We start from the raw sequence: 26,288 nt of genomic DNA on the forward strand, positions 1-26,288 counted from the left end.
CTGATCAAGGTATATAGCTCATGGTAAATGTGACTGGTGGAAAGGGATACTTCTCCTAGACACTTGATCCCACCTCTGGTATGTCCAAGGGTCCATGTTTGCCCAACTCCCTTATAGGAGTTATGAGATTGATCACTGTTCATTATCCTCATTGACTACTCTTCGTTATCTTTGAATTCATTATTGATGTTTTGCGCAATCAACATTGGTTCAATGAAATTACACATTCATCTATTCACTTTAAGCAGAGTCTCAGGTGTGTTACGGAGCATGTTTTAACCTCTCCAATTAGCAATGGACTCGTCCTTACATAGCGTGTGGTTCTCATTTACAAACTTGTGTGAATATATCTTTTCCTATCCTTTTGTAAAAAGATCATACCTGTTTGTATTGTGCTTTGAAAAAATAATTTAAGCAAAGACTTGGTGTCATCTTGTATTCAAAAGGTCCCATAAAACATGCAGTGGTTCTGATGTGGTTGTTTCCTTTTATATGGTGAAATCTACCAGTGGTTTACGACATATACTATAAAGGGTTATAGAAGAGAAAAGAAGTGCTTACTTCATCTACATCATTCAACCTTATCATCATCTTATACTGTAGGGGATCCAACTTTAATTAAATCAGTGGTGGATTCACAATTTCATTAAGGGGAAACCTATAATAGACATCCAGTGGCATTCTCTACCCAGAGTTCCGTGCTTGCGTAACGCGTCCTCTGGTGAGAGAATGATCCAGTGGGTTAAGGGCCAAGTCCCAATTGCAGTAGTTCAGTGGTAGAGCATTCACTTTGTAATCGGAAGGTTGTGAGTTTGAGTCCCCCTCGTCATATATGACCGCGTCAAACCTAAGGCGTATTCATAAACAGCGATTGTTCCTTCGCCAAACACTCATCACTTGGAAGTGAGAGTTGTGGCAGGCGTTGGCATGGTAAGGACCCCCCATTGTTACAGCCATAAGCAACAAGAGGTACTGTGAGCAATGCTCACTAAGAATACCCCCCGCTTACCCCAATCTCCCAAAGGGTATTGGTAATAGGTATAAACTACCTCTTTTCTGAGTGTAAAAAACAAATGGCATGACAAACCGAACTATATTGCTACTTCGATGTCCAGTGCGCTTGACCTTTGACCTTTTGACCCCAAAATCGATAGGGAACATTTTCATCCCATGAGTAGTCCATATGTATGATATGGTGACTGTAGGTGGAAAGGATAACGCTTTAGAGTCCGGAAACCGTATTGCTACTTTGATGTCCAGTGCACGTGACCTTTGGACCCCAAAATCGATAGGGAATATTTTCATCCCATGGGTAGTCCATATGTATGATATGGTGACTGTAGGTGGAAAGGATAATGCTTTAGAGCCTAGAAACCATATTGCTACTTCGATGTCCAGTGCGTGTGACCTTTGACCTTTTGACCCCAAAATCAATAGGGAACATCTTCATCCCATGGGTAGTCCATATGTATGATATGGTGACTGTAGGTGGAAAGTATAACGCTTTAGAGCCTGGAAACCATATTGCTACTTCGATGTCCAGTGCGCTTGACCTTTGACCCCAAAATCGATAGGGAACATCTTCATCCCATGGGTAGTCCATATGTATGATATGGTGACTGTAGGTGGAAAGGATATTGCTTTAGAGCCCGGAAACCATATTGCTACTTTGATGTCCAGTGCGCGTGACCTTTGACCTTTTGACCCCAAAATCGATAGGGAATATTTTCATCCCATGGGTAGTCCATATGTATGATATGGTGACTGTAGGTGGAAAGGATAACGCTTTAGAGCCTAGAAACCATATTGCTACTTCGATGTCCAGTGCGCGTGACCTTTGACCTTTTGACCCCAAAATCAATAGGGAACATCTTCATCCCATGGGTAGTCCATATGTATGATATGGTGACTGTAGGTGGAAAGTATAACGCTTTAGAGCCCAGAAACCATATTGCTACTTCGATGTCCAGTGTGCTTGACCTTTGACCTTTTGACCCCAAAATCGATAGGGAACATCTTCATCCCATGGGTAGTCCATATATATGATATGGTGACGGTAGGTGGAAAGGATAATGCTTTAGAGTCCAGAAACCATTGCGTCTACAGACGGACGGACGGACAGACGGACAACCCGATTCCAGTATACCCCCCCCACAACTTGTTGCGGGGGGTATAATAATTAGCTTAGACTTCACCTACAGCTGATGATGTCTCAATACGAGTGAAAAATTCTTGACGGGATGTAATTTAAACAATTAATCAACCCAAAGCTCTTGGTTTTTTTGGTTGAAAATAGAATACCCAATTCACGCTAGATATGTAATAATGATCCTTTTTCATGTCATGAAAAGTTTGATTCCGGAAGTCCGCTTAAATCAATATGCTCCCTAAACATTTTTCTAAATTGGAAACATTTAAAGTAATACAAGCTGTAACTGACGGCGTTTTTCAATTAATTACAGTTACAGCTTGTATTACTTTAAAAATTGTATTTATGAAACATAATTTATAAATACTGAATGCAATGGCACTGTGAATCTGAATATAATTTTGGTGTACTTTAGTTCCTTTGATTATAATTATTAATACTGTACATGTACATTCTTCTTCTAAAGTATAAATCTACCTTGCATATCTTGTGAAAGCAATGTCTCTCGAACATTTCTGGATCCAAACTTTTGACCACATGTGAGGAAAGTTTCAGTGCTTGAACCAGTGTAACCAATGGAAATCAACATACATTTTTATTGCAGTAAATGAGTATAAAATTTAAATCATAATTTAAATATGAATCAACGATATCAATCCACAAGAAAAAAAATAATTAAAAATCAACACATAAATGCACAAGAAGGACAAGAATAACTGAAACCTGATTTTTCGACATTCCTTCTCATAAAATACACCTATTCTGTCTCAAAACATGACAAACACACTGACAAAGTCGCTCATCACAACGTCATGTCTTCTCTTCATATTTTCTTCCTTTTCTATCAATTTCTTTGGTTAAAACCTGGTTCTTCAAACTCCTGTCTTCATCAGCTGTTTTCATCTTCATCACTCACGTAATTGACCGCCATTCCTCTGTGGCAGAAGGAATAAAATGCCTGCCTGTTGCTCAACATATCCCACGTTCTGTAAAAGTAGAACAATCTAACTCATTCACAGTATCTACATAACAAGAGGCCTATGGGCCACATCACTCACCTGAGTCACCTTGGCACATATCTGAAGACTTTCCATATATATTTCCATGTAAAACCTTAGTCCCTATTGTGGCCCCAACCTACCCCTGGAAGCCATGATTTTTACAAACTTGAATCGGCACTATGTCAGAAAGCTTTCATGTAAATGTCAACTTCTTTGGCCCAATGGTTCTTGAGAAGAAGATTTTTAAAGAACAAAATTGAATCTGCACTATATCAGGAAGTTTTCATGTAAATGTCAGCTCCTCTGGCCCAGTGGTTCTTAAGAAGAAGATTTATAAATGACCCTACCCTAATTTTGCATTTTTGTGATTATTTCCCCTTTGAAGGAGGCATGGCCCTTCATTTGAACAAACTTGAAAGCCCTTCACCCAAGGATGCTTTGTGCCAAGTTTGGTTGAAATTGACCCAGTGGTTCTGGAGAAGATGAACATGTTAAAAATTACAATGCCGCCGACAGACAACGGACAAGTTTTGATCAGAAAAGCTCACTTGAGCTACAAAGTACATAAAAAGTATGAGGGCTAAAATGTCATTTGTTTGCAGTTTGTTACCTTCTTGTCTCATCCCTAATACTGCTGAAAAATTACTTGAATCTTCTTTCAAATTCATTTCATAGAATAGTACTTTTATGAAAATGTCACCACACCTGACATTATCATGATTACATTTAACATCTCTACGATTCTCATTATCATGATTACGTTAAACATCTCTACAATTCTCAGTATCACAATTATGTTAAACATCTCTACGATTCTCATTATCATGATTACATTAAACATCTCTACAATTCTCATTATCACAATTATGTTAAACATCTCTACAATTCTCATTATCATGATTACGTTAAACATCTCTACAATTCTCATTATCATGATTACGTTAAACATCTCTACAATTCTCATTATCATGATTATGTTAAACATCTCTACGATTCTCATTATCACGATTATGTTAAACATCTCTACAATTCTCATTATCATGATTACATTAAACATCTCTACAATTCTCATTATCATGATTATGTTAAACATCTCTACGATTCTCATTATCATGATTATGTTAAACATCTCTACAATTCTCATTATCATGATTACGTTAAACATCTCTACGATTCTCATTATCACGATTATGTTAAACATCTCTACAATTCTCATTATCATGATTACGTTAAACATCTCTACAATTCTCATTATCACGATTATGTTAAACATCTCTACAATTCTCATTATCACGATTTCGTTAAACATCTCTACGATTCTCATTATCACGATTACATTAAACATCTCTACGATTCTCATTATCACGATTATGTTAAACATCTCTACGATTCTCATTAATATGATTACGTTAAACGTCTTTATGATTCTCATTATCATGATTATGTTAAACATCTCTACAATTCTCATTATCATGATTACATTAAACATCTCTACGATTCTCATTATCACGATTATGTTAAACATCTCTACAATTCTCATTATCATGATTACATTAAACATCTCTACAATTCTCATTATCATGATTATGTTAAACATCTCTACGATTCTCATTATCACGATTATGTTTAACATCATTTGTTACAGTCAAACTTACTTTGATTCTAACTCGGCACTGGCGCACACTTCTCGGAAGGAGCCTGCGACATGAACCACTCCATAACATGTCAAAAGTAGTCCCACAAAACACTGAACTATGATCTAACACAAAGAAAAAACAAAATCAGGAGTTAATTTCTTTTCTTAAAAGAGTGCCACAACAGAAAAAGAGTACCGGTATTGGGATGATAAATTCTATCAAGTATTACCTCTGTAAAAACCTTTTCCAAAGATTGTTTTCTCAGTGTTCAAACACAAGAATTAATCTACTATTAATGAAGTTTAGTTCTCTTCCACATCAACACATTTAACACATGTAGTGGCCTCATAATAATTGATAGTGTAAATTATCTATAAAGGTCATGAAGACAAGAGGCTCATGTGCCCATATAGATCACTTGGAGATTGACAAAAATTATAAAATACTATTCGGTTTGTAGTTTTTAACTAGGGCTGAAACGATACGCCCCCTTCATGATATGATACATATTGCAATACTTATGCCACGATTCAACACTTTCAATACAATACAATTTACAGAAGAAACCACGTTTTATATGCAATATCTAACGTAGACCGCAGACTTACATCAATGGGCAATGTGGTAAATTCTTGCTCTGTTAACCGAAGATATGTCCTGTCTGAAATTACATAATAAACAATAATAATACTACATGTATACATAGCTAAATAAATCCATTTGATAGATAAGTAACTGAACAAAGTAGATAAACAAAATACTCATAAGAAATGAATTAAATAGATAATTAAATTAAATAGATAAATGAATTAATTAAATAGATAAAACAATAATGACTAACTAAATAATTATTAGAAGTAAATCAACAGGTTTCTAGTATTTCGATCCGAGACTTATCAATAATCTGAAATTACAACTACGCTCTGATATTAGAAACTTAAAGATAAAATTGTAATTGTAATTCCATTTCTTGGAGAAATATAAATTAGATTAATTTGTCTAGCAATTATAAACTTTATAGATGTTGTGCACAGTATATTGGTCATGAAATTCTAACATCAAGAAAGCTTCAAAATAATGTTATTACTTTTAATGCCAACAAATTAATGTCGAACACATCTAAGTTTTAAATAATGACAATAAACAATAAATGTGATTTCAATGAACTAAGTTTGTTTTGTATACATTTATATTATTGCACTCTTTTTAAGTTTTTGTAGTTTTTAACTAGGGCTGAAACGATACGCCCCCTTCACAATATGATACATATTGCAATACTTATGCCACGATTCAAAACTTCCAATACAATACAATTTACAGAAGAAACCAATAATAACATTGAAGAAAAAATTAATTATCAAGATCAAAATCATAATTTTAAAAGCAAAATTGCCAAACAGTGAGATGCCTGTTCGCTGTAATTGAAACTGATATAGTTTATTATTATTTTCGTCAACCTCAAGGCAAACAACATTTTGAACATTATTTGACACTATTTTGTCCCTCATGCAGGTAGAAATACTATGTACTGGCTGAGACAGATGTATTTTACTAAACCCGTTTGTAATAAACGTATCGAACCGAAAATCGAGGCAATGAATCGAATATTGAATTGAGCGTTTATATTGAACAGTATCGATATTTCGGTGAATCGTTTCAGCCCTATTTTTAACAGGTACAAATGCATGGGAGCATGGGATAAAAAATAGACTAAAACTTGCTAAAATGACAAATTTTCAATGTGAACAGTTAAAAAAAAAACTAATTCATAAATATGTATAAATCAATTGTGAACATCAGAGAAATCATTGTACAATAGACATACAACAGTGGAAATACCAACATTGGAGTTATTGCCCTTGCCCCCTCCCCCTTTTTTATAGAAATAATTGATTATTTATGGAAAATAATTTTTTTTTTATCAATAGTTTACCAAATGCTTTATTTTATCCTGTAATTAAAATTCCTCTAATAGATAGATTTCTATCATTTGCAAAGTTTACTTGAAGATTTTGCAAAAAACCTAGCTGATATCACATGAGGATGGAGTTACCTTAAATGGCTAGTTCTGAGCAAAAATAAATCACCAACCATGCAAGCACTAGCTGGTATCCTGATGATAAGTTTCTGTACTAAGATATGTTAATTCTGTACACCAAAATAGCATCCAGCCACTACTTTATTTCCTTGTGTATTCGACACTCCCCAATATCTACTGTTCCAGGTTTCCACAGTACGGTGATTTTTAAGGTTTAAACATATATAGTTTTAAGAAGGTTTTAACATATATAATAAGGACACTTTTTATCATCATCTTTTACGGGGAAAAAATGTAACAGTTCGGTAGTATCTATATTTCTTCGTCTTCCGCTATATAATCCGTTTGCTTTTTCATTACAAGTGTTGAAAATTTTCCAAGAAATTCTTTTTAATAAATATTCCTTTTAATAAACATTTCCTATTGCTCTGGCCAATATTCACACCTTCTGTCAAAAGCTGTTGTTACTGTTATACATAAGAGCTGACTTCACATTTTTACTTGCAACAACCAAAAACTATCAATATGTGCCAACTCTAAAACAAACATGATGATATACCCCAGTCAGGTGCATAGCTGCCTATACGCAAGTATGCAAATTTGTACACATCATTTGCGAGAGAGATAGATAGAAAGAGGGGGATCTTTGCCGTTAAAATATTTGTGCCTAAAAAATAACTGCATTATAAAGTTCGATTTATAATTCAAATCAGCATCATAATGTTTACTCGATCAAATTTAAAGTCCTTTTCCAATTTCAAATCATTATTAACATCGTTATGTAGAATATCACTTTAATGCACATTATGTACGTACATGTAGACGACAGATTTAGAATATCCTTTGATATCATTTACCATGCATACCAGTCGAAAACAACCAAAAAATTAACAACACAACAAAGCAAATGTAAAGTCAATCCAGGTACACACAGTGTATTGACATTATAAAACACTTTAGAAAATAATTTTGTAAATTCATTTGGCTATGGAAATTGACAAGAAACCCTGTATCTATCCTGGATGTCTACAGACCAAAACACAAGATAGTAGACTCTGCACTACAGAAATCCTATTGAACTAACCACAACACTCTTCTAATTAGAGTTAATAACAATACTACAACATTTTCATCATTGGATACCCACGGCTGATGAGTAGAAGACGAGATCAGCCGTGGGTATCCGACGGTGCACCATTTTAAGAATTTTCATGATAAGAGAATTTCTTGGTGTTGATAACTGTCCACTACCCTGTGTGCATTGAAGCAAAGAAAAGTATGATGACTTTACATTGTGGAATCTGAATGCCAATCCATTATTCTTTTAATCCTCAATGACATGCTGATGATTGGATAACTGAACTTGAAGTTCATAATTCTAAACATTTGACAAATCTGAATAAAAATTCTTCCTAAGGGACGTAGTTTAAATCAATACAAGCTGTAAATTATAGTAAATAAATTGAAAAATAAAAGGACAAATATAATAACACAAATGTGTCACTCAAATGATTAATTTATTGTATATTGTTTAATGTCCCCTCTCAAAAATCTTTTACATGTATGGAGTCTTAGGAGATGTCACCATTGCCAGTGAAGGGCTGCAAAATTTAGGCCTATGCTTGGCGCTTATGGCCTTTGAACAGGGAGGGATCCTTATCGTTCCACACCTGATGTGACACGTGGCCTCGGGTTTTGCGTTCACATCCAAAGGACCGCCCATTTAGTCGCCTCTTACGACAAGCAAGGGGTACTGAGGATCTATTTTAACCCAGATTCCTACGGGATATCACTTAAATGAAATTTTGATAATAAATTTCCTGTAAAATTGGCATATTGAATTGTTTACAAATCTGACACATGCATAGTGTCTCTCTTTTGCATTTTTCCAAATTGGTGACCTCCGAGGTCAATGTACATCAGTGATTATGAGCTGGAATTACTGACAGGATGACAATGATTCATGATAAGACATATTGTCTAATATCCAAGTAATTCCTTTGTTTGTTCTACTGAATTTTTTCCCCCAGATTGATAGGGATTCTATATAAACTATATCGACAGATGTTATTTGGTGCGACAGGAAGGCAAAAAATGCAATGGACCAGACCAGGATTCAAAACTGGGCCCCCCTAAATTTCTAGTCAGGTGCTCTACCAACTGAGCTAACTGGCCACCGGCGATCTAATCCGGCTGACCGCTACAGGTGCATAATTAGATAGTTGGGGAAAATACAATCAGTTACAGCTTGTATCAGTGTGTATTGCTTTAATGTGTTGTACAAGGATGAAATATTTTCACCCAGTGAAATTCGATTTTTATGCTTTTAGAAATTGATTTCACAAAAGATTTGAAATAGCTAAATCAAGCTGTTTCAATAACTTTTATATGGTAGCAGGTCGTTCCGTCCCACAGTCGGTCCGTCCTTAGTCGATCCGTCCCTAGACGGTCCGTCCCATGGTCGATTCGGCCCATTTTGCTTAGTCGATCCGGCCCCTCCAATTTTTTTTTTATCAAAGATATAATAAATGAATAATTTAAAATTGTTTATTTAGGATTTATAATTTTTGTTTGAAGTGCGATGGTTATGAAAATGTGTGCTCATTAACTATTGTAGAAACATCGTTATTTAAATATGTATAGCAATCAATGTAAATGTGTGTCCCCTGTCCATTGTGAAAACACCTGAGTGAAAACAGTTGTATAACTGCATTGTTGTGCAACCTTTGATCATTAATTACGAGCTTACAGTAACCTAACTATTCTTTGTATTGAAAATGAAGCCCATTTTATCAAATATTGTGATGTGCATAATGATCTTTGAAAAAGCTGTCAAATATCAAAACAGCATATTATTGTCATCCTACCCGATGACAGAAGATATCAGCGGCACACACACTATGAAGATGAAATACGCAGATGAATTAAACCAATTCAGTATTGTAAATAGTTTGAAAAAAGTAATTATTTTTTCTGGGCCGGATTGACTAGGGGACGTATTAACTAGGGGACGGATAGTCTAGGGACGGATCGGTAATGGGACGAATCGACTAAGGGACGGATTGATAATGGGACGGAACGTCTAGAAAGCCTTTTATATATATAAAAGGTCAATATTGAGATTTTGTAGACAGAACATGAACATTTGAGGCCTTAAAATTATCTGGCGAAGTGTAATATAGAGAAATATATATAGCTTACGCTGTGTGGCAGAATATGCTGCGTGTAACATTGCAGCAAGACCTATAAAGACGCATATTCTTGAGAAATTCATTGCCTTTGCTTACTCCGGAAGTGCAGCATGCATAGCCAGGTCTGGGTAAAACTAGAATACAACATCCGGTGATTTGACGGTTTCCAGAGATCTCAGTCAAGTTGAGTTCGGCACATGGAAGTTTCAGTCCCATTCAAGTTCTGTCTTTTCTAGGAAATTTTTTAGACACAATATAAATTCACGTCTGTCTTAAAATTATTTGTCTTCACATATTTAAATAACACTTCGCATTTTATATGACTGACGCGATCAGCTCGTGCGATGTGTGTGTGTGTGTGTGTGTGTAAGGGGGGGGGGGGGGGGGGTGGCAACAGGAACATAATATACAACTATTACCGGATGTTAAATCAAAAAAACCTGTAACGGTCACAAGGTTTATTTAACCCGTAAAGTCTCGAGAGCGAGAGTCTGAGGAAAGCGAAACGATAGTGTGTTCAACAATCCAAGCCCGGAATTATCCAAAGATTTTACAAACATTAAACACGCACACATTACAACGACACACATGACATAAACTCACAGAAAGGTATGACGAAGAAATGATTCGATATTTAATTTCATCAATCGAATAGATAGAATTGCATGTCTTTCTTTCATTAGATTACATCATCACTACATAAGCAACACATAACACACTACTACCGAATACTCCTGATGGATCTGTTTGTAGGCCTGGTGTATGAAAAGATGAAGATAACGAACAGTGATCAATCTCATAACTCCTACAAGGAATACAAAATAGAGATAGTTGGGCAAACATGGACCACTAGATATACTAGAGGTGAGATCAGGTGACTAGGAGGAGTAAGCATGCATTGTCAACAGGTCACATCCGCTGTTAATCTCGGATGAGATTCGACTTGGCTGAATATTTGGACTGACGCCTTCACCGAATCTCGGAGAAGTCCTTCATAATTCATGTCTGGAAATTTACTTTCAGCTTCAGCCAGTTCTAGCAATTAATGTGCACCTAGGTGACACTGCTGTTCGCTTCAAATAAGTGATTTGACTGTTAAACTAACTCTATATCACTATTAATGCTGTATTACTTACCGTCTAAATATGTAAATTACATAAAATAAACCATCACTAATTTTTCCGTTCTAATGAAGACTTCTATGGCGCAATATTTTATCTCCTAAAATTGAAGAGCTCCTATAGTTTGTTTTTTGAATTAGCGAAATGCAAGTAAGTATGTAGAGATACGATGTATCAGTAGCTAGATAAAGCAGACTATAGGAACTCTTCAATTCCAAGAGATAAAATATTGTGCCATGGAAATCTTCATTTTAACGGAAAGAATAGTGCCTATTTTCATTTTGGGATTTTTATACATATAGAAACGTAAGTAATTCAGCATTAATAGTGATAGAGAGTTAGTTTAACAGTCAAATCACTTATTTGAAGCGAGTGTCACCTAAGTGCACATTAATTGCTAGAACTGGCTGAAGCTGAAAATAAATTTCCAGACATGAATTATGAAGGACTGCTCCGAGATTCGGTGAAGGAGTCAGTCCAAATATTCAGCCAAGCCGAATCTCAGCCGAGATTAATCCGCTGTGAGCCCTATATTAAGTAAACGGTGTAATCTGCAGTCAAAATTAGTGTGTAAAGAACGACCTAACAAATAATATGAAACACCTCAGGCAGCATTTGACCCAAATGATAGGTCACAGTGGTATTGGTAAACTAGATCGTTATATCGACCATAGATTTGCGAAATGCTGACTTTAAAGGAGACTGTTGAACTCCCTGTGATATCAACTTGTTTATCAGAAGCCTGTCTCTATTTTTAGCTCACCTGAACCGAAGGTTCAAGTGAGCTATTCTGATCACATTTTGTCCGGCGTCCGTCTGTCTGTCCGTCCGTCTGTCTGTAAACTTTTCACATTTTCGACTTCTTCTCCAGAACCACTGGGCCAATTTCAACCTAACTTGGCCAAAAGCATCCTTGGGTGAAGGGCTTTCAAGTTTGTTCAAATGAAGGGCCATGTCCCTTTCAAAGGGGAGATAATCACAAAAATGCAAAAATAGGGTTGGCTCATTTAAAAATCTTCTTCTCAAGAACCACTGGGCCAGAAGAGTTGAAATTTACCTGAAAGCTTCCTGACATATTGCAGATTCAAGTTTGTTCAAATCATGGCCCCCGGTGGTAGGATGGGGCCACAAGGGGAGATCAAAGTTTTACATACAAATATATAGGGAAAAACTTTAAAAATCTTCTTTTCAAGAACCACTAAGCCAGAAAAGCTGAGATTTACATGAAAGCTTCCTGACATAATGCAGATTCAAGTTTGTTCAAATCATGGGCCCCTGGGGTTGGATGGGGCCACAATAGGGGATCAAAGTTTTACACACAAATATATAGGGAAAATCTTTAAAAATCTTCTTCTCAAGAACCACTAAGCCAGAAAAGCTGATTTTTACATGAAAACTTTCTGACATAGTGCAGATTCAAGTTTGTTCAAATCATGGCCCCCGGGGATAGGATGGGGCCCCAAGGGGGGATCAAAGTTTTACACACAAATATATAGGGAAAAACTTTAAAAATCTTCTTCTCAAGAACCACTAAGCCAGAAAAGCTGATTTTTACATGAAAGCTTCCTGACATAATGCAGATTCAAGTTTGTTCAAATCATGGGCCCCTGGGGTTGGATGGGGCCACAATAGGGGATCAAAGTTTTACATACAAATATATAGGGAAAAACTTTAAAAATCTTCTTCTCAAGAACCACTAAGCCAGAAAAGCTGAGATTTACATAAAAGCTTCCTGACATAGTGCAGATTCAAGTTTGTTCAAATCATGGGCCCCGGGGATAAGATGGGCCCCAAGGGGGGATCAAAGTTTTACACACAAATATATAGGGAAAAACTTTAAAAATCTTCTTCTCAAGAACCACTAAGCCAGAAAAGCTGATTTTTACATGAAAACTTTCTGACATAGTGCAGATTCAAGTTTGTTCAAATCATGGCCCCCGGGGATAAGATGGGGCCCCAAGAGGGGGATCAAAGTTTTACACACAAATATATAGGGAAAAACTTTAAAAATCTTCTTTTCAAGAACCACTAAGCCAGAAAAGCTGAGATTTACATGAAAGCTTCCTGACATAGTGCAGATTCAAGTTTGTTCAAATCATGGCCCCCGGGGATAAGATGGGGCCCCAAGGGGGGATCAAAGTTTTACACACAAAGATATAGGAAAAATCTTTAAAAATCTTCTTCTCAAGAACCACTAAGCCAGAAAAGCTGATTTTTACATGAAAACTTTCTGACATAGTGCAGATTCAAGTTTGTTCAAATCATGGCCCCCGGGGATAGGATGGGGCCCCAAGGGGGGATCAAAGTTTTACACACAAATATATAGGGAAAAACTTTAAAAATCTTCTTCTCAAGAACCACTAAGCCAGAAAAGCTGATTTTTACATGAAAGCTTCCTGACATAATGCAGATTCAAGTTTGTTCAAATCATGGGCCCCTGGGGTTGGATGGGGCCACAATAGGGGATCAAAGTTTTACATACAAATATATAGGGAAAAACTTTAAAAATCTTCTTCTCAAGAACCACTAAGCCAGAAAAGCTGAGATTTACATAAAAGCTTCCTGACATAGTGTAGATTCAAGTTTGTTCAAATCATGGGCCCCGGGGATAAGATGGGCCCTAAGGGGGATCAAAGTTTTACACACAAATATATAGGGAAAAACTTTAAAAATCTTCTTCTCAAGAACCACTAAGCCAGAAAAGCTGATTTTTACATGAAAACTTTCTGACATAGTGCAGATTCAAGTTTGTTCAAATCATGGCCCCCGGGGATAAGATGGGGCACCAAGGGGGATCAAAGTTTTACACACAAATATATAGGGAAAAACTTTAAAAATCTTCTTCTCAAGAACCACTAAGCCAGAAAAGCTGATTTTTAAATGAAAACTTTCTGACATAGTGCAGATTCAAGTTTGTTCAAATCATGGCCCCCGGGGATAAGATGGAGCCCCAAGGGGGGGATCAAAGTTTTACACACAAATATATAGGGAAAAACTTTAAAAATCTTCTTTTCAAGAACCACTAAGCCAGAAAAGCTGATTTTTACATGAAAGCTTCCTGACATAGTGCAGATTCAAGTTTGTTCAAATCATGGCCCCCGGGGATAAGATGGGGCCCCAAGGGGGAGATCAAAGTTTTACACACAAATATATAGGGAAAAACTTTAAAAATCTTCTTCTCAAGAACCACTAAGCCAGAAAAGCTGAGATTTACATGAAAGCTTCCTGACATAATGCAGATTCAAGTTTGTTCAAATCATGGGCTCCGGGGGTTGGATGGGGCCACAATAGGGGATCAAAGTTTTACATACAAATATATAGGAAAAATCTTCTCAAGAACCACTGAGCCAGAAAAGCTGATTTTTACATGAAAACTTTCTGACATAGTGCAGATTCAAGTTTCTTCAAATCATGGGCTCCGGGGGTAGGATGGAGCCACAAGGGGGATCAAAGTTTTACATACAAATATATAGTTAAAATCTTTTTCTCAATAACCACTGAGTCAGAAAAGCTGATATTTACAAGAAAACTTTCTGTCATAGTGCAGATTCAAGTTTGTTCAAATCATGGTCCCCGGGGGGTAGGATGGGGCCACAAGGGGGGGGGGGGGTCAAAGTTTTACATACAAATTTAGAAAAAAGCTTTAAAAGAACCATTGGGCCAAAGAAGTTGACATTTACATGAAAGCTTTCTGACATAGTGTAGATTCAAGTTTGCAAAGGGTAGTTTGGGCCATAATAGGGACCAAGGTTTTACATGCAAATATATATGGAAAGTCTTCAGATATGGGCCAAGGTGACTCAGGTGAGCGATGTGGCCCATGGGCCTCTTGTTTAAAAAAAACTTATCATACACAGAACAAGCTCTTCATGCGTATCGAATAAGTTGAGAGAGATAAACACCATATGCAATTGATAATGGAATATTTGGAGTTGACGATGGAGAAGCTAAAGACACCTCGTTTGTCATAAACTTGAGTTATAAGTTTGTCATTAACAAAAATATCCAAGTTCGAAGCAGATATGAAATACACTGTGGTGTTGTTTTTTTTATTTCGAGTTCATTGGGATATATCGAATCGACATATGAATAAAAATGATTATCGTTAATGGGTAAAGCGTCGTCAATAAATCTTAATGTCAAGTTGAAGGCCATAGCAAAAGATTTTTTCTTCTCATGTAGAAGCTTTTGAATAAATTCTACATCGTAAGAATATAAAAACAGATCAGCTAATAAAGGAGCTTAATTCGTGCCCATAGGGATTCCAACTGACCGTTGGAAGACCCAATCACCAAAGACTACTAAGATATTGTCAATGAGGAATTTCAGCATCTTTTTATTTCAACTTCAGGGTACTTGTGCGTGGAATCAGAGTGGTGTTTAACAAAGTATTTTTTTTTGGATGACTGATCACTAGATTGAAATATTTCCCTTTTCCATTTTTGTTGAAGAAGCAACTGTCTATGATGTCAAAAGTCTAGTCTTTAATTCATCGTAAGGAATGGTGTAAAATATTGAAAAGTGATACGTTTTGATGTTGTTCATTTGAAAAAAGTTTTGTAGTTTCAAATTTACTAAAAGCTCTTTAGAATTTTTTTAATTAGAATCCACATCTGATTTACGCTACTTCTATATATAGGGATAGTATATCTATTAATACAAATATACATATTTCTATAAATCAATACAATCATTATACCTACCTACCTACCTAGTCCTTGTTGCCCCCGTGGGCACATGCATAGGGCAAGGACTAGTTTCTTCCACTCCTCTCTGTCTTTAGCAGTCTTTTCAATTTCACCCCAGGTCATGCCAACCTCTCTCATTTCTGCTTCAACGGTCCTCCTTACACTCATTATAAGAAGGCTATAATATTTAGATAAAATAATCATACCATTCTTACAGTCACTTTATGCATACAATCCTTATTTAAGGAGGTACTCTACATCGTCATAATGGCTGACTTCCTTTAAAAACATGGATGAAAAAATCAATATCAGCAATATTTTACTTTTCCTTTTCAATTTAGATACCTAGCCGAGTAGCTCAGTGGGTTAGCATACCACTTGCTAAACTGTAGGTAGCAGGTTCGAGTCCAGCAGGGTTTTTAAAAAATTTCCAGATTACCTTCTACTAAAGCTGTATATTTTGACAAAATATTTAGTAATTTTCAACTTCAAAATATTATTGTACATATCCTCCACTTTTCATCTACATCAAATTTCTCTGGTGTAGCAAAGTAGCAAACCTTCTTTCTTTTTTTTTTTTTTTTTTTTAATATCATCCTCCAGAATTAGGATATAATAATAAAGAACTTTATAAACCCAAACCACCAGTGTGTTTTCAATAAAATACATGACGGTTACATTATGCTGAAATTACCGTGAAATTAAAAAAATAATCCACTAAACACACATGCTAATATAAATTAAACCTGTTATTATTCCATACGGACCAGACCGGGACTGAAACCCGGGCGTCCTGGATCTCTAGTCAGGTGTTTCACTAACTGACCTATTAGAATACGTGATATAACCTATTCAGCTTTTGATTTAGTGAATATGATTAGGTAATATCACTTTTTGAATGAAAGGTGAATAAGGTGACTTGAGCATACATATTTATTAGAGCGATGATTTAAACAAGTGAGACTTTAACATTTCATAATACAAGATTAAAAGCTGGGCAAACATGGACCCCTGGACATACCAGAGGTGGGTTCAGGTGCCTAGCTAGGAGGCTTATTGTAGTTGTGTCAAATTAATTAAAACATGCAAAATCTCGGCAAGTAATATCGACTAGATAGAAAATAGTAATTTGTAAACATTGAAGTCATTTCAAATATTACAATGCATTATGAAAATGCTCTAAAGATTTCCCATCACAAATTGGCGCGAACTGTCCTGGGGTGAATTGTCTTGAGGTGAAACATTGCGTTAACTTTTTTTGATCTAGTTTTACCGCATTCCATTTCCGCTTGTACCGGAAAGCGGTATTGTGTGTCGTAAATAACCAGGTGGCCACTAATTTAATGAAGACCGTGCATCATATATTCTTTCATATCAAGCTATGTAATATCTCTAAAAACAAGTTATAACAAAGCTTGAATCAGATTCTGAGCCGAAATTAGCGATTACGACAACCGTTTGAGCTGATAGGTGAGTGTAAAAGTTACATCATAATCTGTATTAAAGTCCACGGGCATCTGACGTTTGGACTAACACCACCTTTGATCCGTCACTCTCCCTTTTAAACGTGCAAAAACAAAATTAAAAAGAAATAATTATATTCGCTTAAATTTTGTGGATTCTATGTTTATTCAGTATTGTTGTATTTCTAGTTTGAAAGGTCATAAATTACGATTTGGGACGTTTTAAACAAGAGGCCCACAGGCCTTATTGGTCACCTGAGTATATTAGTTATAAGTATCACTAGTCACATGGGCTATGAAGTCTAGAATAAAATTATCTAAACTAAATTTTAGTATTCACCAATAGACTATAAAATATGATCAATGTAATTCTTAGAATTTAATATACCCCTGAAAGTGCCTATATATATACTGATGAAAGACTTTTCATGCATTATAAAATTATACACATGTAACATTAACTAATTTGGACCCGTCCTTAAGAGTCAAATCATTTGCAATTTTGGTACAGAATAGAATAGAATTGATCTATTTATTCAACCAATACACGTATCAACACTTCATTGCGAGTTACGTCCCTTTGCGGGGTCAGCCAAAGGTCAATCGGTGAAAAACCAAGTTTTCCTTCTTTACCTTACCAGATGTAAGATGTTATTACTTTGAATTTTAGCCAATTACCAAGTTTTCATACAAGTTAATGGGTTGTCCCAATCTGGAGCATATTGTAGTTGACTGCAATTGATGGAAAAATAACAGATTGGAAAATTACAAAGGCCAACGTAAGGAAATGCAATTTTTATCCGGGAGATGGCGGACAAGGGACGTAACTTTCGCGAAGTGTTGATACGTGTATTTGGGCCCACAATTAGGATGCACATTGACAAAGATTCAGAAGCATATAACAAAGGAAAACATGATGAACAGAGAGTTCCATCAAATCTATCAATGCATAAAATACACACAAAACACATATTCATGTAGTACAAGCATGGCCGGTATATGTTACAGTAATCAATTTGCATGTTATACATGCACATAACTATATTGTACATGTACTTATTAAAATAAGTTGTTTTCCTGTATTGAAATTTGCAATTAATACCGTATAGCAAGTTTTTTCTGCAGGTCTAAAATTTGGCGATTTACTGGCTCAAAGGCATGCTAATAATTTTAGCGGAATAAATTTTGGTGGACAGGGAAGAGTTGTCTCTCTTTCAACTACTGAATCGCAATTGGGTGCATATTTAGCGAGTGAAATATTAGCGGAAAGCTATCTAACCGCAAAAATAAATGTAAACAGATCAGTATATTGTTAAGCAGTACTAGGTTTGGAAAGGTTTTAAATATCTTATTAAAAAATTCTCCTCTAGGATTATTATATAGTGGACATTCGAGTAGTAAATGTAATCCTTTTATGCTTTTCCTAGATATGCATTTAGTCTTTTTTTTTTTTTTTTGTAGTACATGTATCAGCAAAATTAAAGAAGTCTTTAAAATGATAAGACAATATATAATTAAATCACTTTAATGAATTTGGCCCCACCCTGAAACCAAAACCCCTGGGGTCATGAAATTTACAATTTGGGTAAAAGACTACCTCCTCCTTCTAAATTCATTTAGTTTCAGTGTTGTATCAATGGTTAAGTAATTATTTAAAGAAGATATTATTTAAATGTTTTATACATATACACTATATATACCAAGTTTGGCCCCACCCTGGAGTTAGATCGAACTTCTACCCCAGGGATGATCATGAAATTAACAACCATGGTAGAGGTTTCCCCACTCTACAAGACTATGCATCTAGTTTTCTTCCAAATGTGCAGTTGTAGAGAAGATTTTTGAATATTGCATGGTCAGTGTTTGACAGTTGTTAACCCACCCTTAAGGTCCTGGTGGTGCACAAATCCTGAAATTACAACATATCATTATGTGATCACTCTTGTTCCAAAGATGCTTCATATCAAAGAAAAAAAAAAGGAATGGTAGTTATCAAAAACAAGTGAAAAATATTCAATTGTTCCTAATGTATGACAAAGTTACGCCAACCAATTGTAGTTTACAAAGGTGACCTAAAAACTTGTGGATGAAAGGAAGTGTGGGTCCAAAGTTCAGGTACCTTATTGCTAAAGTCTTGTCATATGAGATATATCTGGGTATTATAACCCAATGTGATGTTGTATTGTAGTATCCCCAGTCAATGGGATGAATGTAATATTATACGCATGTACCTCAGTATGAGAATTCTATGCAACGCGTAATCTGATTGGTCTATAGGCAGTCACATGCCAGGGATGACAAAACTTCACATCTCCCTCTCAAACATCATATCTCCCCATCATATTTTACCCTTTGGGCAGCCTCATGCACTTTCCATAAATCTAACGTCAAGGTAGATGAAGTTTATTGTGATATATATGTCACAATAAGTCCGAGCCGATTCATTGTACTTTCATAGTTCATAAAGCACAAAATATGCCGGTCTCTGTCTCACTGATACACACTAAAAATCGCCAGGTTTTGGTCAATACAAAAACAAGCAATTAAATCAGCATTCAAGGAGAATGGAAATACAAAAACTGGTTATCATATCACTGTATTTCGTTGTTTGTACCTTCTAATACGTTGACGGCGCTGTGCAACAGTTACCGTTTGGGGCAATCTCAGCCCAATACAATGTATAGATGAGTGGACTCCAATTTCAAATGCATTTTTGTAGTCTTGCTTTGTTACGGTATAATAAACAATTTATTGCATGAATGTTCCTGAGATATGAAGATTTTGCCCAATATGATTTTTCTTGGGTGAATAAATCTTAATATCTCCCTCACTATCGTGCAATAAATGTATAATGTCGCATGTAAGTCATTGTGATCATACAGATAAGTAATAATTGACACTCAAAAGAAATCCAACTTCCAATTTTCAGTAATTATGTTCCCCAAACAAAGTTTGGGAACATATTGTTTTTACTCTGTTTCTTATTAAGGTCTTCCGTAACCAACGGAAGACCTTCTAGTGATTCTACTGTTTATTATTATTTTTTTTTTCCCTTTCGTCTCCGAGACCGTTGGATGGATTTTCTTGAAACTTTCACAGATTATAGAGAACGATGGTACCTCGAGGCATTTTTTTCATTTTTTCAAAATTCACTTCCGTTCTTGAGATACGTCCGATTTTCCGGTTTTTGAAAGAAACCTTGTCCGGGGGTAAACTTGAAAACCACTAAAGATAATCGAATGAAACTTTCAGGGATGATAGATCTATTTTCTCTATGGTGCATGCACGTAATATTTTTTGTCGCCGTCACTTCCGGTCGTCACCGGAAGTGATTAAATGAATCATCAATTTCAAACTTTTTTCTTTCAAATTGAAACCTATTTCAGTTTACTATATCTCGTTCTAATTCTCAAAAATTGTTGACCCCACCGGAAGTTGAATCTCCAACTTCCGGTTATATCAAAGAAAGACCAATCATTCTCTCATTTTTCAGTGCCATAAATCTCGGTCATGAAACTAGTTAATGAGTTGAGTTTTACATATGTTATAGTCACTATAAATGTCTAGAGTAACGTCAAATATTTTTGTAAAATTCACTTCCGGTCGGCAAATACGGCTTATTAGCTGTTTTCTTTGTCAAGCGTTTTTCTCAGAAACGGTAAAAGATAGAGTCACCAAATTTTCAGAGTTAATAGATCTCACTTTGTAGGCGTGCAGTAGGAGGTTAAAAATGTCGTCCGTCATTTCCGGTCGTCACCGGAAGTGATTAAATGAATCATATATTTCAAACTTTTTTCTTTCAAACTGAAACCTATATCTGTTTACTTGGTCTGGTTCTAATTCTCAAAAAAATGTTGACCCCACCGGAAGTTGAATCTCCAACTTCCGGTTATATCAAAGAAAGATTATTCATTCTCTCATTTTTCAGTGCCATAAATCTCGGTCATAAAACAAATTAATGATTTGGATTTTACATATGTTATAGACACTATAAATGTCTAAAGTAAATTTAAATATTTTTGCAAAATTCGCTTCCGGTCGTGAGATATGGGGTGGACATATTCAAACCTTGTTTTTTCAGTTTCTCAATAATGAATATAGATAGACGCTTGAAACTTGTAGAGTTGATCAACTAACATTATTCCATTGTACACATACATTCAATTTTTTTGTCCGTCACTTCCGGTCTATACCAGAAGTATTTGAAAAAATGTCGATTTTCCGATTTCTTCGAGTGATTTCTCAGAGATGGCTGAAATTTTCAGGAATAATGTCTTATGAAATTACCTTCCTATAATTATTTTTGTTTTTACAACATTCACTTCTGGTCGGAAAATATGGCCGATTTTCTGTTTCTCAAAAGGAATTTTGCCCAGCATTTTTCTTGGAAAAGGTAAAATATAGGTTCATCAAATATTCAGGGATGATCAATCTCCATTTGTAAGCGTGTAGCAGGGGGTTGAACATGTCGACCGTCATTTCCTGTCGTCACCGGAAGTGATGGAAAGAATCGCAAATTTCAAACTTTTTCCTTTAAATTGGAACTTATACTAGTTTATTAACTCTCTTTCAAAGTGTCAAAAGAATATTGACTCTGTCGGTAGTCAAAACGACTACTTCCGGTTTCTTGATAAAATACCTTTTTTCTTATTGTCTCTTTGTCCCCATAAATCTCGCTTATATTTGAAGTCTTTCATATGATTTTCACATGTCTTAATAAAAAGTATCAACTTCTAGAGTTTTGATAATTTTATTTTTCAAAATTGACTTCCGGTCGGTAGTAACCTACTACTTTTTCTTTCTTTAGTCTACTTCTTTTTGTTGAGAACTCTTTCAGATAGAGACGTGAAATTTTCAGGGAATATAGACAGTAAAGAGTCGCTGTCATTTATAGGAAAACGCATCTGAATAGTACTTCCGGTCGTCACCGGAAGTTACGAGAAATGAGTAAAAAATTCGATAATACATTTCTCATTCATTGTTAAGGCACATTTTCTGATACATTTAAATGGTTTTCGTAGGAATAGAAAGCTCTCTACCGGAAGTGGTCTAACGGAAGACCTACTCATTACTAGTAATGAGTGTCTAGTTATTATTAAGGTCTTCCGTTTCCAACGGAAGACCTTCTAGTGATTCTAGTGTTTATTATTAAGGTCTTCCGTTTCCAACGGAAGACCTTCTAGTGATTCTACTGTTTATTATTATTATTATTATTATTATTATTATTATTTTTTCCCTTTCGTCTCCGAGATCGCTGGATGGATTTTCCTGAAACTTTCACAGGTTATAGACAACGATGGTACCTCGAGGAATTTTTTTCATTTTTTCAAAATTCACTTCCGTTCGTCAGATACGTCCGATTTTCCGGTTTTTGAAAGAAACTTTGTCCGGGGGTAAACTTGAAAACCACTAAAGATAATCGAATGAAACTTTCAGGGATGATAGATCTATTTTCTCTATGGTGCATGCACGTATTATTTTTTGTCGCCGTCACTTCCGGTCGTCACCGGAAGTGATTAAATAAATCATCAATTTCAAACTTTTTTCTTTCAAATTGAAACCTACTTTGGTTTATTATATCTCGTTCTAATTCTCAAAAAATGTTGACCCCACCGGAAGTTGAATCTTCAACTTCCGGTTATATCAAAGAAAGCCCACTCATTCTCTCATTTTTCAGTGCCATAAATCTCGGTCATGAAACTAGTTAATGAGTTGAGTTTTACATATATTATAGTCACTATAAATGTCTAGAGTAACGTCAAATATTTTTGTAGAATTCACTTCCGGTCGGCAAATACGGCTTATTAGCTGTTTTCCTTGTCTAGCGTTTTTCTCAGAAACAGTAAAAGATAGAGTCACCAAATTTTCAGAGTGAATAGATCTCACTTTGTAGGCGTGCAGGAGGGGGTTAAGAATGTCGTCCGTCACTTCCGGTCGTCACCGGAAGTGATTAATGAATCATAAATTTGAAACTTTTTTCTTTCAAATTGAAACCTATATCGGTTTTCTAGGTCTCGTTCTAATTTTCAAAAAATGTTGACCCCACCGGAAGTTGAATTTCCAACTTCCGGTTATAACAAAGAAAGACTATTCATTCTCTCATTTTTCAGTGCCATAAATCTCGGTCATGAAACAAGTTAATGATTTGAATTTTATATATGTTATAGATACTATAAATGTCTAGAGTATATTTAAATATTTTTGTAAAATTCATTTCCGGTCGTGAGATATGGGGTGGACATATTCAAACCTTGTCTTTTCACTTTCTCAATAATGAATATAGATAGACGCTTGAAACTTCTAGAGTTGATCAACTAACATTAGTCCAATGTACACATACATTCAATTTTTTCATCCGTCACTTCCGGTCTCTACCGGAAGTATTTGAAAAAATGTCGATTTTCCGATTTCTTCGAGTCTGGATATATTTTCTTGATATTTTCAGGAATAATGTCTGATGAAATGACCTTGCTATAATTATTTTTGTTTTTACAACATTCACTTCCGGTCGGAAAATATGGCCGATTTTCTGTTTCTCAAAAAGAATTTTGTCCAGCATTTTACTTCGAAAAGGTAAAATATAGGTTCATCAAATATTCAGGGATGATCAATCTCCGTTTGTAAGAGTGCAGTAGGGGGTTGAATATGTCGACCCTCACTTCCTGTCGTCACCGGAAGTGAGGGAAAGAATCGCAAATTTCAAACTTTTTCCTTTAAATTGAAAACTATACTAGTTTATTAACTCTCTTTCAAAGTGTCAAAAGAATATTGACTCTGTCGGTAGTCAAAACGACTACTTCCGGTTTCTTGATAAAATACCTTTTTACTTTTCCTCTCTTTGTCCCCATACATTTCGCGTATATTTGAAGTCTTTCATATGATTTTCACATGTCTTAATAAAAGTATCAACTTCTAAAGTTTTGATAATTTTGTTTTTCAAAATTGACTTCCGGTCGGTAGTAACCTACTACTTTTTCTTTCTTTAGTCTACTTGTTTTTGTTGAGAATTCTTTCAGATAGAGACGTGAAATTCTCAGGGAATATCAACAGTAAAGAGTCGCTCTCATTTATAGGAAAACGCATCTGAATAGTACTTCCGGTCGTCACCGGAAGTTACGAGAAAGGAGTAAAAATTTCGATAATACATTTCTCATTCATTGTTAAGGCACATTTTCTGATACATTTAAATGGTTTTCGTAGGAACAGAAAGCTCTTAACCGGAAGTGGTCTAACGGAAGACCTACTCATTACTAGTAATGAGTGTCTAGTTATTAAGGTCTTCCGTCTCCTGCGGAAGACCTTACTATTATTGTTCGCGTTCTTCTTCTTCATTATTATTAAGGTCTTCCGTCTCCTGCGGAAGACCTTACTATTATTGTTCGCGTTCTTCTTCTTCATTATTATTATTATTATTTTCCTTGGTAGTACACGCGTTTTTCTCAGCCATTTCTCGATCGATTTTCACGAAATTTTCAGGAAAGATGTCTTTGGGTGACGAGACTTTGCTTGCGAAATTTCGTGCTTGACGTCACTTCCGGTCAGGAGTTATCTCTCTTTTAGTGACTTTTTGAAGGGCCTTGTTGTCCACACATCTCCTCCGTTAGTTTTGAAGCTAGAGTCTTGAAATTTCTACACAAGATAGAGTAAACATTTTAGAAGATTTGTGGGGGATTCGATTTTACCGGAGGCGATTTGCCTAAAAGCTCGCCTGGACCTGAAAAAATGGATGCCAAACTTTTTCGCCGATTTCGGCGATTTTTGACCTTTGATCTCCAATATCTTTTTTCTTGCAAATATTTTGTTAAGACATGTAGAACAAAAGTTGTGCACATTTACGAGATCTTTTCGAAAATATCAAGATTTAGGGGCTAGCCCCTTCAATTAGGGATCTAGAAGGGCTCAAAGTCTAGATCAAATATCTCAAAAATCGTTAATATTTTGGTATAAGTCAAAGAACAAAAAATGTTCATCTCAACAATCCAAATCTATTCATATAAAAATTTAGGTCATATGTTACGTAATAAGGGATTTTAAGGGCCAAAACCATAAATTTTTTACCCCTTGTATCTCGAAAACGACAAATATTTTGAAAAGCAATAAAGAACAAAAGTTGTTCAGAATGATGATCTGAACAATATGCATATTTCGTTTTTACCCTATGTGGCCCCGTTAGGGAGCTACAGTTTGGCCCCTAAAAATTACTTCTAGAAATAACTCGAGAACGGTAAAGAATTTCTAAATACTTGTTGAACAAAAAATGTTTGAAATGTCATGACCTTTCTTACGATATCAAGCAAAAGGGGCTGACCCTTTAAATTAGGGGCCCAGAAGGGTCCAAAGGTTTATGAGAATATCTCAGAAACTATTAATATTTTGTAATAAGTCATTGAAGCGGAAATGTTCATCTAAACGAGCTTGTTCTTATCAAATCAAAAAGTAGGTCATATGTTACGTAATAAGGGATTTTAAGGGCCAAAATCATAAATAATTGACGCCTCATATCTTGAAAACGACAAATATTTTGAAAAGCATTATTGAACAAAAGTTGTTCAGAATGATGATCTGAACAATATGTACATTTCGTTTTTTCCCTATGTGGCCCCGTTAGGGAGCTACAGTTTGGCCCCTAAATATTTCTTGTAGAGATAACTCGAGAACGGTAAAGAATTTCTAAATACTTGTTGAGCAAAAAATGTTTCAAATGACAAGGCCTTTCTTACGATATCAAGCAAAACGGGCTGGCCCTTTAAATTAGGGGTTCAGAAGGGTCCAAATGTTTTTGAGAATATCTCAGAAACTATTAATATTTTATAATAAGTTGTAGAAGCGGAAATGTTCATCTCAACGAGCTTGATCTTATCAAATCAAAAAGTAGGTCATATGTTACGTAATTAGAGATTTTAAGGGCCAAAATCGTAAATATTTGACGCCTCATATCTTGAAAACGACATATTTTTTGAAAAGCATTATTGAACAAAAGTTGTTCAATGTGTCATAACC

General features: G+C 35.5%; 2 protein-coding genes across 2 annotated transcripts in view; one reads left to right on the top strand and one right to left on the bottom strand.

Annotated features, from left to right (window-relative positions):
- Positions 1 to 2,730: 2,730 nt before the first annotated feature.
- LOC125659865 (ER membrane protein complex subunit 5-like) lies at positions 2,731 to 10,188 on the bottom strand. The gene is made up of 4 exons (XM_048891658.2): positions 10,027 to 10,188; positions 5,396 to 5,448; positions 4,806 to 4,909; positions 2,731 to 3,135 (listed from the first exon to the last, which is right to left on the bottom strand). Exons 1-4 carry the CDS (start codon positions 10,097 to 10,099, stop codon positions 3,039 to 3,041), a joined length of 327 nt encoding a protein of 108 aa, XP_048747615.2. The 5' UTR covers positions 10,100 to 10,188; the 3' UTR covers positions 2,731 to 3,038.
- A 6,959-nt stretch (positions 10,189 to 17,147) lies between these two features.
- The window catches only part of LOC125657816 (monocarboxylate transporter 12-like), a 42,225-nt gene continuing 33,084 nt past the window's right edge, over positions 17,148 to 26,288 (top strand). The window contains exon 1 of the mRNA XM_048888605.2: positions 17,148 to 17,295. The gene's annotated coding sequence lies outside the window, so the exon portion shown is untranslated. The remainder of the gene's footprint in view (positions 17,296 to 26,288) is intronic.

This window comes from Ostrea edulis, chromosome 9 (genome assembly GCF_947568905.1).
Source record: "Ostrea edulis chromosome 9, xbOstEdul1.1, whole genome shotgun sequence".
Taxonomy (NCBI): Eukaryota; Metazoa; Mollusca; class Bivalvia; order Ostreida; family Ostreidae; genus Ostrea; species Ostrea edulis.